General features: G+C 75.7%; 1 protein-coding gene across 5 annotated transcripts in view; it reads left to right on the plus strand.

Moving 5' to 3' along the window:
• The window catches only part of CAD (carbamoyl-phosphate synthetase 2, aspartate transcarbamylase, and dihydroorotase), a 36088-nt gene that overhangs the window by 19546 nt on the left and 3835 nt on the right, over positions 1-12707 (plus strand). For 3 of the 5 annotated variants that reach the window (XM_075914495.2, XM_075914497.2, XM_075914500.2), the window contains 18 exons: positions 140-238; positions 788-1012; positions 1286-1468; positions 2162-2380; positions 2702-2869; positions 2954-3136; positions 3834-3938; positions 4657-4899; positions 5198-5279; positions 5587-5753; positions 6579-6743; positions 7253-7384; positions 8809-9010; positions 9632-9822; positions 10819-10959; positions 11039-11134; positions 11612-11753; positions 12515-12562. In XM_075914495.2, the coding sequence (XP_075770610.2) occupies positions 140-238; positions 788-1012; positions 1286-1468; positions 2162-2380; positions 2702-2869; positions 2954-3136; positions 3834-3938; positions 4657-4899; positions 5198-5279; positions 5587-5753; positions 6579-6743; positions 7253-7384; positions 8809-9010; positions 9632-9822; positions 10819-10959; positions 11039-11134; positions 11612-11753; positions 12515-12562 (2791 nt within the window). The remainder of the gene's footprint in view (positions 1-139; positions 239-787; positions 1013-1285; positions 1469-2161; positions 2381-2701; positions 2870-2953; positions 3137-3833; positions 3939-4656; positions 4900-5197; positions 5280-5586; positions 5754-6578; positions 6744-7252; positions 7385-8808; positions 9011-9631; positions 9823-10818; positions 10960-11038; positions 11135-11611; positions 11754-12514; positions 12563-12707) is intronic. The other 2 variants (XM_075914496.2, XM_075914498.2) reach the window with 1 other exon arrangement.

A 12707-nucleotide genomic window follows, 5' to 3' on the forward strand; every position in this document is an offset into this window, starting at 1 on the left:
CCCAGACTCTGCAGAGCAGCACCGGCCAGCAGGGGTCACCCCAGCCCAACACGGCCACCAGTGACTGCCCGACACAGCCCCCCCCCCGTCACAAGGGGCGGGCCCCGGGCTCCCCCGCCCCACGCTCCCTCTCTTCCAGATGGGCTTCAAGACCATCATGGTGAACTACAACCCCGAGACGGTGAGCACCGACTACGACATGTGCGACCGGCTCTACTTCGACGAGATCTCCTTCGAGGTGAGCCCGGGGGCGGGGCCAGGCCGGGGGCGGGGCTGCCCACGCTGAGGTGCAGTCTGGGGGGGGCATGGTGCCTGAGGGGTAGCTGCTGGCAGATGCTGGGGGGGGGAGGGGCATGAGGCTGGCGGAGCTGGCTGGGTTGCTGCTGGGCCATGCTGGGGGGTGGGTCATGCTGGGAGGGCAGAGGGGGTGGGAGGTTGGGGAGAGGTGGGGGGCTGTGGCTGGGACAGGCCAGGGGGTGGGTCATGCAGGGGGGGGGCGGCCGCGACGGGGGGGGGAGAGGAGGCTGGGGGCGTTGCAGCCGGGACAGGTGGGGCGGGGGGCAGGCCGGGGGGCCGTGGCCGGGAAGGGGGGGGGGAGAGGAGGCTGGGGGCGTTGCAGCCGGGACAGGTGGGGCGGGGGGCAGGCCGGGGGGCCGTGGCCGGGAAGGGGGGGGGGAGAGGAGGCTGGGGGCGTTGCAGCCGGGACAGGTGGGGCGGGGGGCAGGCCGGGGGGCCGTGGCCGGGAACGCCCTTGGCTGCAGCGCCCCGCCCCGCCCCGCCCCGGCAGGTGGTGATGGACGTCTACGAGCTGGAGAACCCCGAGGGCGTGATCCTGTCCATGGGGGGGCAGCTGCCCAACAACATCGCCATGGCGCTGCACCGGCAGCAGTGCCGCATCCTGGGCACCTCGCCCGAGGCCATCGACTCGGCCGAGAACCGCTTCAAGTTCTCCCGCCTGCTGGACACCATCGGCATCAGCCAGCCCCTCTGGAAGGAGCTCTCCGACATGGAGGTGGGGGGGGGCTCTTGGACCCGGAGGGGAGGGGGATGGGGCTCTGACCCCGAGGGGTGGGGGCGGGGCCTGCAGGGGCTCTGGGGGCGGGGGCTCTGGGGGCGGGGGCTCTGGGGGCGGGGCCTGTGGGACCTGAGGGGCGGGGGCTCTGGGGGCGGGGCCTGTGGGACCCGAGGGGCGGGGGCTCTGGGGGCGGGGCCTGTGGGACCCGAGGGGCGGGGGCTCCGGGGGCGGGGGCGGAGCCAGCCCTGCCCAGCCGCGTGTCTCCCGCAGTCGGCCAAGCAGTTCTGCGGTGCAGTGGGCTACCCCTGCGTGGTGCGCCCCTCCTACGTGCTGAGCGGGGCCGCCATGAACGTGGCCTACTCGGCCAGCGACCTGGAGAAGTTCCTGTGCAGCGCCGCGGCCGTGTCCAAGGAGCAGCCCGTCGTCATCTCCAAGTTCATCCAGGAGGCCAAGGTGGGCGCCGGGCGGGGGTCAGGCTGGCCAGGGCGCCCCGGAGGCTCTGACTCCAGCCTGGCGTGATGGGGGTCCTGGGCCCGTTGGGGGGGTCACTCCGTGTGCAGGGAGGGGCTGGACACAGGGAGGGTGGGGCCCCTGTCACCTAGGAGGGGGCTGACACTGGCAGAGAGGGGTTGGGCTGGGGGGCAGTACCCAGGGATACTGGGCTGGGGGGTGGTATGCGGGGTCTGGGGGGCGGTACCCAGGGATATGGGGGCTCGGGAGGTACGTGGGGATGCTGGGCTGGGGGGCGGTACCCAGGGATGTGGGGCTCGGGAGGTACGTGGGGATGCTGGGCTGGGGGGCAGTATGCGGGGCACGGGGGGCGGTACCCGGGGATGTGGGGCTCGGGAGGGGCTGGGGGGCGGTATGCGGGGCACGGGGGGCGGTACCCAGGGATGTGGGGCTCGGGAGGGGCTGGGGGGCGGTACCCGGGGATGTGGGGCTCGGGAGGGGCTGGGGGGCGGTATGCGGGGGGCGGTACCCGGGGATGTGGGGCTCGGGAGGGGCTGGGGGGCGGTACCCGGGGATGTGGGGCTCGGGAGGGGCTGTGGGGCGGTATACGGGGGCCGGTCCCTGGGAATCGGCCTGGGGAGCCCGTACCCAGGGTCGCGGGGGCTCTGGCCGGGCACTGAGCCGCGGCGCCCCCAGGAGATCGACGTGGACGCGGTGGCCTGTGACGGCGCGGTGCTGGCCATCGCCATCTCGGAGCACGTGGAGAACGCGGGGGTGCACTCGGGGGACGCCACGCTGGTGACGCCGCCCCAGGACATCACCCCCAAGACGCTGGAGCGGATCCAGGCCATCGTGCACGCCATCGGGCAGGAGCTGCAGGTCACCGGCCCCTTCAACCTGCAGCTCATCGCCAAGGTACTGGGCGGGGCGGCCCCCGGCGTCTCGGGCAGCAGGCCTCAGCCCAGCCAGAGCATGGGGCTGGCCCGGGGGGGAAGGGGCTAAGCAGCCCCTGAGATGGGGGAGATGGGAACAATGCGCTGGGGAGGGCCTGGGGTTGGGGGGTCTGTCCCCTGGAAGCGGGGGCTGGGGTCAGGGGTCCGGCCCCCAGAAGCAGGGGAAAGGGGCTGGGATCCGGGGTAGGCCCCTGGAGGCAGGGGGAGGGATGGGGGCCAAAGGGGGGGGCCAGATCCCGGTGCCCCCCCGTCCTGTCTCACCCCCTCCCGCCCGTCTCCGCAGGACGACCAGCTGAAGGTGATCGAGTGCAACGTGCGCGTCTCCCGCTCCTTCCCCTTCGTCTCCAAGGTGCTGGGGGTGGACATGGTGGCCCTGGCCACCCAGGTGATCGTGGGCGAGGAGGTGGAGCCCGTGGGGCTGATGACGGGCACCGGGGTCGTGGGCGTCAAGGTGAGCGCAGGCCCGGGGCGTGGGGCGGAGGGGGCCGGGCGGGGCAGCCGGCTGAGCCCCCCCCCCCGCTCTCTGCGCCCCCAGGTGCCCCAGTTCTCCTTCTCGCGCCTGGCGGGGGCGGACGTGGTGCTGGGCGTGGAGATGACGAGCACGGGCGAGGTGGCCTGTTTCGGGGAGAACCGCTGCGAGGCCTACCTCAAGGCCATGCTCAGCACCGGCTTCAAGCTGCCCAAGAAGAACATCCTGCTGACCATCGGCAGCTACAAGGTGAGGGCGGCGGGGCAGGCGGGCCCACGGCGCTGCGAGTGCCCCCCCCGCGCGCGCCCCCCCCACACGCCCTGGTCCCGCGCGCGCCCCCCCGCGCCCTGGTCCCGCGCGCCCCCCCCCCACGTGCCCTGGTCCCACGTGCACCCCCCCCCCCCCGGCGCGCGCCCCCCCCCCCCCGGCGCGCGCCCCCCCCCCACGTGCGCTGGTCCCACTTGCGCTGGGCACTGCCAGGCAGCGAGCCGAAGGAGGCAGCTCTCCCGGCCCGGCCCCCCGGCCGGCTCTCCCCCCCGGCTGGCTCTCCCCCCGGCCCCCCGGCTGGCCTCTCCCCCCCCGCCCCCCGGCTGGCTCTCCCCCCCCGCCCCCCGGCTGGCTCTCCCCCCCCGGCTGGCTCTCCGCAGAGCGTGGGGAGCAGTGTCCGTGGGGCACCCAGCCAGCGTGGGCAGACGGCATATTCGTGGCCCAGCTCCCCTGCAGTGACCCCCATCGGCCCACTGTTGCCAGACACGGGGGTGCCCCGGCTGCCCCCGCACTTGGCTCTTGCTTCCCGAGCAGGGGGTGCGGCTCAGCCCCAGGGGGTGCGGGGAAGGCCACGTCTCTGGGGCGCCGGGCGCCAGGTCCCGCCCCAGCAGCTGGATCTGCCCTGGTCTCGCGGCTCCGGAGACAGGCCCGGGGCTCTGACACGCTCCGGCCGTTGCAGAACAAGAACGAGCTGCTGCCCACGGTGCGGACGCTGGAGAGCCTGGGCTACAACCTCTACGCCAGCCTGGGCACGGCCGACTTCTACACCGAGCACGGCATCAAGGTACGGGCCTGGGCGGGCAGCCGCCGCCGCGGGGGCAGAGCGCTCCCTGGGGTAGCGGGGGGGCTGGCCGGGCAGTGCCCGGGGTGGGGGGGCTGGCCGGGGCAGTGGAACAGTGCGGGACGCTGAGCCCCCCGAGTCCCAGCACCTCTGTCCCAGGTGGCTGGCCCTGTGCCGAAGCGTGGCCAGGGGGGCCAGTGCTCCTGGAACTGTCCTGGGAGCAGAGCCCCCCCCGCCCGCCACCTCCTCTGGGGGAAGGAACCCTGGGCTGTGCGTGACCCCGGGAGCAGGGCCTGGCCCTTGCGGAGCCCAGGGCTGGGTTCTGCTCTGTGCCTGGCTCTGGCGCCCAGGGGAATGGAGCTCGGGGCTCTGTGCCTGGCTCGGGCGCCCAGGGGGTGGGGGCTCGGGGCTCTGTGCCTGGCTCGGGCGCCCAGGGGGCAGGCGCCCAGGTGACGGGGCGGGGCTCTGTGCCTGGCTCGGGCGCCCAGGGGGTGGGAGCTCGGGGCTCTGTGCCTGGCTCGGGCGCCCAGGGGGTGGGAGCTCGGGGCTCTGTGCCTGGCTCGGGCGCCCAGGGGGTGGGGGCTCGGGGCTCTGTGCCTGGCTCGGGCGCCCAGGGGGCGGGCGCTCAGGTGACGGGGTGGGGCTCTGTGCCTGGCTCGGGCGCTCGGGGCTCTGCGTCTGGCCCGGCGCCCTGGTGACGGGGCGGGGCTGGCCGTGGCAGGTGATGGCCGTGGACTGGCACTTCGAGGAGGCGGACGGCAGCGAGGCCAAGGAGTCGCAGCGCAGCATCCTGGACTACCTGGCCGAGAACCACTTTGAGCTGGTCATTAACCTGTCGATGCGCAACGCCGGGGGGCGCCGGCTCTCCTCCTTCGTCACCAAGGGCTACCGCACCCGGCGCCTGGCCGTCGACTACTCCGTGCCCCTCATCATCGACATCAAGTGCACCAAGCTCTTCGTGGAGGTGGGGGGGCTGCCTGGGCGGAGGTGGGGGGGTGCCGGGCCTGGGGCTGATGCGGAGCCAGGGGTAACCCAGGAGCCGTGGGGCTGCCTGTCTGGGGTGGGGGCGGGGACGGGGTGTGCTGCTGGGGGGCTGCCTGGCTGGGGAGGGCAGGGGGGTTCCGGGCCTGGGGCGTGTGCGGAAGCAGGGATGGCCCAGGAGCCGGGGGGCGGGGGCGATGCAGACCCCAGCTCCAGGGGGGGCCAGGCCTGGGGCTGTCCTGTCCCCGCCCCTGCCCCCCTCTGAGCCGCCTCCCCCACAGGCTCTGGGCCAGATCGGCACGGCCCCGCCGCTGAAGATGCATGTGGACTGCATGACCTCCCAGAAGCTCATCCGCCTGCCAGGTACGGGCGCCGGGGGCAGGGCTGGTGGGATCTGCCCCGCCGGGGGATGGGCGGGGCCCCGGGGTAAACGTGGGCGGGGTAGGACGGCTCACAGCCCCAGCCAGCGGGGTCCCTGAAGTGCCCGAGGGCCCGGGGCTGGTCCCTCCTGGCTCTGCCCCCTGGCCCCTCCAGCCACCCTGCGCCGGGGCGAGGGCGACAGAGCCAGCCCGGGCCTAGGCCGTCCCATGGGGTGAGGGCGCTGACCGGGCGTCAGAGCCCGGGGAGAGCTGTGCCGCCGGGGCTCTGTCCGACTGACCCTCTCCCCCAGGGCTGATCGACGTGCACGTGCACATGCGGGAGCCGGGCGGCACCCACAAGGAGGACTTCGCCTCGGGCACCGCGGCCGCCCTGGCGGGGGGCGTCACCATGGTGTGCGCCATGCCCAACACCAGCCCGGCCGTCGTCGACGCCGGCTCCTTCGCGCTGGTGCAGAAGGTGAATCCCCCCCCCCCGCCCCCAGCTGCTGGGCAGAGACCCCTCCCCCTCCGCTCTCCCTCCTCGGGGAGCTGCCGCCTGGAGACCCCCTTTGCCTCCCCAGGGACCTGCCAGACAGAGACCCCCCCGCCCGAGACCCCTGAGGTTTGCTGCCCAGGGCTGCCTGCTCCCCAGCCCGCTCCCCCCTCTCTGCTCCAGCGGAGGGGCTGCAGGGGCAATGGGTCAGCGAGAGCCCGGTGCTTTGTGCCGGTCCCTGGGGTACGCGACCTGGGCCCGGCAGCGGCTGGAAATGGGGGCACCCCGGGGGGTCCGATCTGCGCGCTGGGCCGGGTCTGAGCCCATCTCCCGGCAGCGGCTGGAGATGCGGGGTACCCGGGGGGGGTCAGGTCCCATTGGTGCGCTGGGCCGGGTCTGAGCCCGTCTCCCGGCAGCGGCTGGAGATGCGGGGTACCCGGGGGGGGTCAGGTCCCATTGGTGCGCTGGGCCGGGTCTGAGTCTGTCTCCCGGCAGCGGCTGGAGATGGGGGGTACCCGGGGGGGGGGTCAGGTCCTGTTGGCGCGCTGGGCCGGTCTGAGCCCGTCTCCCGGCAGCGGCTGGAGATGCGGGGTACCCGGGGGGGGTCAGGTCCCATTGGTGCGCTGGGCCGGGTCTGAGCCCGTCTCCCGGCAGTGGCTGGAGATGCGGGGTACCCGGGGGGGGTCAGGTCCCGTTGGCGCGCTGGGCCGGTCTGAGCCCGTCTCCCGGCAGTGGCTGGAGATGCGGGGTACCCGGGGGGGGTCAGGTCCCGTTGGCGCGCTGGGCCGGTCTGAGCCTGTCTCCCGGCAGCTGGCTGAGGCGGGCGCACGCTGCGACTTCGCCCTGTACCTGGGGGCCGCGTCGGACAACGCCAGCTCCCTGGGCCCCGTGGCGGCCGCGGCCGCCGGGCTCAAGATGTACCTGAACGACACCTTCTCCGAGCTCAAGATGGACAACGTCTCGCTGTGGATGGAGGTGGGTCCTGGGCCCAGCCTGCCCTGTCTGCCCCAGAGCGCCCTCCGGCCAGCCCCGGGCAGTGCTGCCTGGCTGTGCCCCCCCTCGGGGCCCGTCTGTCTGCCCCAGAGTGCCCTCCGGCCAGCCCCGGGCAGTGCTGCCTGGCTGTGCCCCCCCTCGGGGCCTGTCCGTCTGCCCCAGAGCGCCCTCTGGCCAGCCCCGGGCAGTGCTGCCTGGCTGTCCCCCCCCCTCGGGGCCTGTCCATCTGCCCCAGAGCGCCCTCCGGCCAGCCCCGGGCAGTGCTGCCTGGCTGTCCCCCCCCCCCCCCCCTCGGGGCCTGTCTGTCTGCCCCATCTGCCTGTGCTGCTGTCGGTCTGACCGGCCCCGGGCTGTTCTCTGCCCCCTGCAGCCGGCACAGCCGCCCCTGCCCCCTCCAGCACAGCCGCCTGTCTCCCCCCTCCCTTCCCCCGCACGGCCGCCTGTCCCCCCACAAAGCTGTCCATTGCCCTGCCCCCTCGGTCTCTCCTCAGCACTTCGAGCAGTGGCCGAAGCACCTGCCCATCGTGGCGCACGCTGAGAAGCAGACGGTGGCGGCGATTCTCATGGTGGCCCAGCTGTACCAGCGCCCCGTGCACATCTGCCATGTGGCGCGCAAGGAGGAGGTGAGGGGCTGGGGGCGTGGAGTGGGTCCTGGGCTCCAGGGCAGGTAGAACGGGGACGGTGTGGGTCTCAGTGGGGGTATGTGGGGCTAACGGGGTCCGGGCAGGCGGCACGGGGGGTGGGTGGGTCTGAGCAGGGTGCGGGGCTACCGGGGTCCGGGCAGGCGGCACGGGGCAGGGTGTGGGGCTACCGGGGTCCGGGCAGGTGGAACGGGGCAGGGTGCGGGGCTAACGGGGTCCGGGCAGGCGGAACGGGGCAGGGTGCGGGGCTAACGGGGTCCGGGCAGGCGGCACGGGGCAGGGTGCGGGGCTACCGGGGTCCGGGCAGGTGGAACGGGGCAGGGTGCGGGGCTACCGGGGTCTGGGCAGGTGGAACGGGGCAGGGTGCGGGGCTACCGGGGTCCGGGCAGGCGGAACGGGGCAGGGTGTGGGGCTACCGGGGTCCGGGCAGGCGGCACGGGGCAGGGTGCGGGGCTACCGGGGTCCGGGCAGGTGGAACGGGGCAGGGTGCGGGGCTACCGGGGTCCGGGCAGGTGGAACGGGGCAGGGTGTGGGGCTAACGGGGTCCGGGCAGGCGGCACGGGGCAGGGTGAGGGGCTACCGGGGTCCGGGCAGGCGGCACGGGGCAGGGTGCGGGGCTACCGGGGTCCGGGCAGGCGGCACGGGGCAGGGTGTGGGGCTAACGGGGTCCGGGCAGGCGGCACGGGGCAGGGTGCGGGGCTAACGGGGTCCGGGCAGGCGGCACAGGGCAGGGTGCGGGGCTACCGGGGTCCGGGCAGGCGGCACGGGGCAGGGTGAGGGGCTAACGGGGTCCGGGCAGGTGGAACGGGGCAGGGTGTGGGGCTAACAGGGTCCGGGCAGGCGGCACGGGGCAGGGTGTGGGGCTACCGGGGTCTGGGCAGGCGGCACGGGGCAGGGTGAGGGGCTAACGGGGTCCGGGCAGGTGGAACGGGGCAGGGTGTGGGGCTAACAGGGTCCGGGCAGGCGGCACGGGGCAGGGTGTGGGGCTACCGGGGTCTGGGCAGGTGGAACGGGGCAGGGTGTGGGGCTACCGGGGTCCGGGCAGGCGGCACGGGGCAGGGTGAGGGGCTAACGGGGTCCGGGCAGGTGGAACGGGGCAGGGTGTGGGGCTAACAGGGTCCGGGCAGGCGGCACGGGGCAGGGTGTGGGGCTACCGGGGTCTGGGCAGGCGGCACGGGGCAGGGTGAGGGGCTAACGGGGTCCGGGCAGGTGGAACGGGGCAGGGTGTGGGGCTAACAGGGTCCGGGCAGGCGGCACGGGGCAGGGTGTGGGGCTACCGGGGTCTGGGCAGGTGGAACGGGGCAGGGTGCGGGGCTACCGGGGTCCGGGCAGGCGGCACGGGGGGCGGGTGGGTCTGAGCAGGGGGCGTGGGGCTGATGGCGTCTCTCCTCGGCCCGGGCCTACAGATCCTGATCGTCAAGGCGGCCAAGCAGAGGGGCATCCAGGTGACGTGCGAGGTGGCTCCGCACCACCTGTTCCTGTGCCAGGAGGACTTGGGGCGCATCGGGGAGGGGTGCGGGCAGGTGCGGCCCATGCTGGGCACCCGCGAGGACCTGGAGGCGCTGTGGGAGAACATGGACACCATCGACTGCTTCGCCTCCGACCACGGTGAGCCGGCGGCGCCTGACCCCGGGGGGCGCGGGGAGGGGGGCCTGAGGCCTGACCCCGGGGGGCGCGGGGAGGGGGGCCTGAGGCCTGACCCCGGGGGGCGCGGGGAGGGGGGCCTGAGGCCTGACCCCGGGCGGGGTGCGGGGAGGGGGGCCTGAGGCCTGACCCCGGGGGGGCGCGGGGAGGGGGGCCTGAGGCCTGACCCCGGGGGGGCGCGGGGAGTGGGGCCTGAGGCCTGACCCCGGGCGGGGTGCGGGGAGGGGGGCCTGAGGCCTGACCCCGGGGGGCGCGGGGAGGGGGGCCTGAGGCCTGTCCCCTCGGGGGGGCGCGGGGAGGGGGGCCTGAGGCCTGACCCCGGGGGGGCGCGGGGAGGGGGGCCTGAGGCCTGTCCCCTCGGGGACGTTGGCTCCCACCCGGCCGGGGGGGGGGGGATGGGATCCAGCGTCCGGGCCAGAGCAGCGGGGTTCATGGGCCCCCCCGGGGCGTGGTGCTGGCGTGTGGCAGAGGCGGGCGGCTCCCTGCGGGGCACACGGGGCGCTGGCCTCGCCCCACGGAGCCCCGGGCGGCTGAGCAGATCGGGGGGGGGGGCTGGGCTGACCGAGCGCCCCTTTGCGCCCGCAGCCCCCCACACGGTGGAGGAGAAGCGGGGGAGGGAGCCGCCGCCGGGGTACCCGGGCCTGGAGACCATGCTGCCCCTGCTGCTGACGGCCGTCTCCGAGGGGCGCCTCGCCCTGGAGGACCTGGTCAAGCGCCTCTACGAGAACCCCCGCAAGATCTTCTGCCTGCCCCCGCAGGACGAGACCTACATCGAGGTGGGGGCTGCGGGGGCCCTGGCGGGGGCTGGGCAGTGAGTGGCTGGGCCCTGCCTTCTGACCCAGCGTGTTGCCTGGCCCCTCCCCTTCCCCCTGCCCAGCCACCCCCCCCACCCATCCCCCGCCCTGCCCTCCCCGGGCTCGGCCATACCCCCCCTCACCCCCCGGCCTTGCCACATCCCACCCTATCGCCCCTCTGCCCCACCTCGCCCTGCCCCCCCAGGCCCAGTCACACCCCACCCTGCCCCCCTCTGCCCTGCCGGAGCCCCGCCCCGCCCCACCCCCCCAGGCCCAGTCACACCCCACCCTGCCCCCCTAGGCCCAGTCACACCCCACCCTGCCCCCCTCTGCCCTGCCGGAGCCATGCCCCGCCCCACCCTGCCCCCCCAGGCCCAGTCACACCCCACCCTGCCCCCCTCTGCCCTGCCGGAGCCCCGCCCCACCCCCCCAGGCCCAGTCACACCCCACCCTGCCCCCCTCTGCCCTGCCGGAGCCCCGCCCCGCCCTGCCCCCCCAGGCCCAGTCACACCCCACCCTGCCCCCCTCTGCCCTGCCGGAGCCATGCCCCGCCCCCACCCTGCCCCCCCAGGCCCAGTCACACCCCACCCTGCCCCCCTCTGCCCTGCCGGAGCCCTGCCCCGCCCTGCCCTGCCCTGCCCCACCCTGCCCCCTCTGCCCTGCCAGAGCCATGCCCCGCCCTGCCCTCCCAGGCCCAGTCACATCCCCACCCTGCCCCCCTCTGCCCTGCCGGAGCCATGCCCCGCCCTGCCCCCCCAGGCCCAGTCACACCCCACCCTGCCCCCCCAGGCCCAGTCACACCCCACCCTGCCCCCCTCTGCCCTGCCGGAGCCCCGCCCCGCCCTGCCCCGCCCCCCCAGGCCCAGTCACACCCCACCCTGCCCCCCTCTGCCTGCCCTGAGCGCCCAGAGCCCTGGCGCGTCCCGGACGAGCCCCCTCCCAGCACTGCCCCGCTGAGCTGCCCGCGCTGCCCGGCAGGTGGACCTGGAGCAGGAGTGGGTGGTGCCCAGCCGCCCGGCGTTCAGCAAGAGCCAGTGGACGCCGTTTGCCGGCAGGAAGGTGAAGGGCACGGTGCGGCGGGTGATCCTGCGCGGGGAGGTCGCCTACATCGACGGGCAGGTAACGCGGGCGACCCGCCGGGGGGGGGGGGCGGGGGCGGTGCCCCCCCTGCCCCTGCCGCTGAGCCTCTGTCCCGCAGGTGCTGGTGGCCCCTGGCTACGGGCAGGACGTGAGGAAGTGGCCCTCGGGCGCAGTGACTGTCCCGCTGCCGGCCTCTGCCAAGGAGACCCTGAAGGTACCGGGGTGGGGAGGGCGGCCTGGTGTCACTCACCGGGGCCTGCTGAATGGGGCTGGGTGGGGGCCTGGAGGGCACGGTGAGGGGCAGCAGAGGAAGCAGCATGTGGGGCTGGGTGGGGCAGGAGAGGAGAGGGGTGTGCTGGGAGGGAGGTGGAGCTGGGGGGGGCAGTTCTGGGGCAGGAGAGGAGGGATGGGGCGGGGAGGGGGCGGGGCCGGGGGCAGCGGGGCTGGCAGGAGGGGGGCTGGGCTGGGGGGCGGCAGGAGGGGCGGGGCTGGCAGGAGGGGGGCTGGCAGGAGGGGGGCTGGGCTGGGGGGCAGGAGGGGCGGGGCCGGGGGCAGGGGGGCTGGCAGGAGGGGGGCAGGGCTGGGGGGCAGGAGGGGCGGGGCCAGGGGCAGCGGGGCTGGGCTGGGGGGCAGGAGGGGCGGGGCCAGCGGCATTGGGGCTGGCAGGAGCTGACGGGCGGCGGCGTTGCAGACTCCCGAGCGCCCCCGGCACACGGTGCAGAGCGAGGTCCTGCGCAGCCGAGCGTCCAGCCCCCGGCGAGCGGGGCCCGTGGGCGACGGGCGCTTCCACCTGCCGCCCCGAATCCACCGGGCCTCCGACCCCGGCCTGCCAGGTGAGGTGCGGGCTGGGCGTGCGCTGGCGTGTGGCCCCTGCGGCTGGCTCTGGGGGGCGCTGACGGGCACGGCGAGGTGCTCCGGGGGGGGCACAGCTGCCCCCAGGCAATGGCCGCAAGCCCCAGAAGGCACCTGCTGGCCCAGCTGCCCTGTCTGCCCCTCCCTGGGCTGTGCCCTGGAGAGACGGGGCAGCAGGGACGGTCCCTCGGCGCTGAGCCAGTGATCCCTGCCCCGCACGGCTCCCCGGCGAGCTGCCACCCCCGGCGCTGTGTCTGCTGGGTGCCCCCCCCCCCCCGGCCTGGTGGTGCTGGGTCCACTGGGTGCCCCCCCCGCCCGGCGGCGCTGTGTCTGCTGGGTGCCCCCCCCCCCCCGGCCTGGTGGTGCTGGGTCCACTGGGTGCCCCCCCCCGCCCGGCGGTGCTGTGTCTGCTGGGTGCCCCCCCCCCCTCGCCCGGCGGCGCTGTGTCTGCTGGGTGCCCCCCCCCCCCCACCTGGCGGCGCTGTGTCTGCTGGGTGCCCCCCCCGCCCGGCGGTGCTGTGTCTGCTGGGTGCCCCCCCCCCCGGCCTGGTGGTGCTGGGTCCACTGGGTGCCCCCCCCCGCCCGGCGGTGCTGGGCCCACATGGAGCCAGCTGGCCAGGGCTGGGTCTGAGCTGGCAGGCTCCGTATCACGGGTCCCCCGCTGGCCTGGCCCCACGGCAGGCTGGCTCCCCGGCGGGCCGGGCGGGTGGCCGGGGGTCTAACGGTGCCGTGTCCCTGCCAGCAGCCGAGGACGCGCGGGAGAAGGCTGCCAAGAAGGCGACTGAGCCAGGTGTGTCAGGCTGAGACCCGTGGGTCCAGGGAGCGTCTGAGACGCCTCCAGCGGGGGGGCAGCCACCCCGGGAATGCATGTGGGGCGGAGCCCCCTTGGGCTCACGGGGCCCCTCCCCCACGCCCAGCTGCTGCTGTGGGGCTGG

This window comes from Pelodiscus sinensis, chromosome 3, assembly GCF_052426305.1.
Source record: "Pelodiscus sinensis isolate ZL-2025 chromosome 3, ASM5242630v1, whole genome shotgun sequence".
In the NCBI taxonomy this organism is placed as follows: domain Eukaryota; kingdom Metazoa; phylum Chordata; order Testudines; family Trionychidae; genus Pelodiscus; species Pelodiscus sinensis.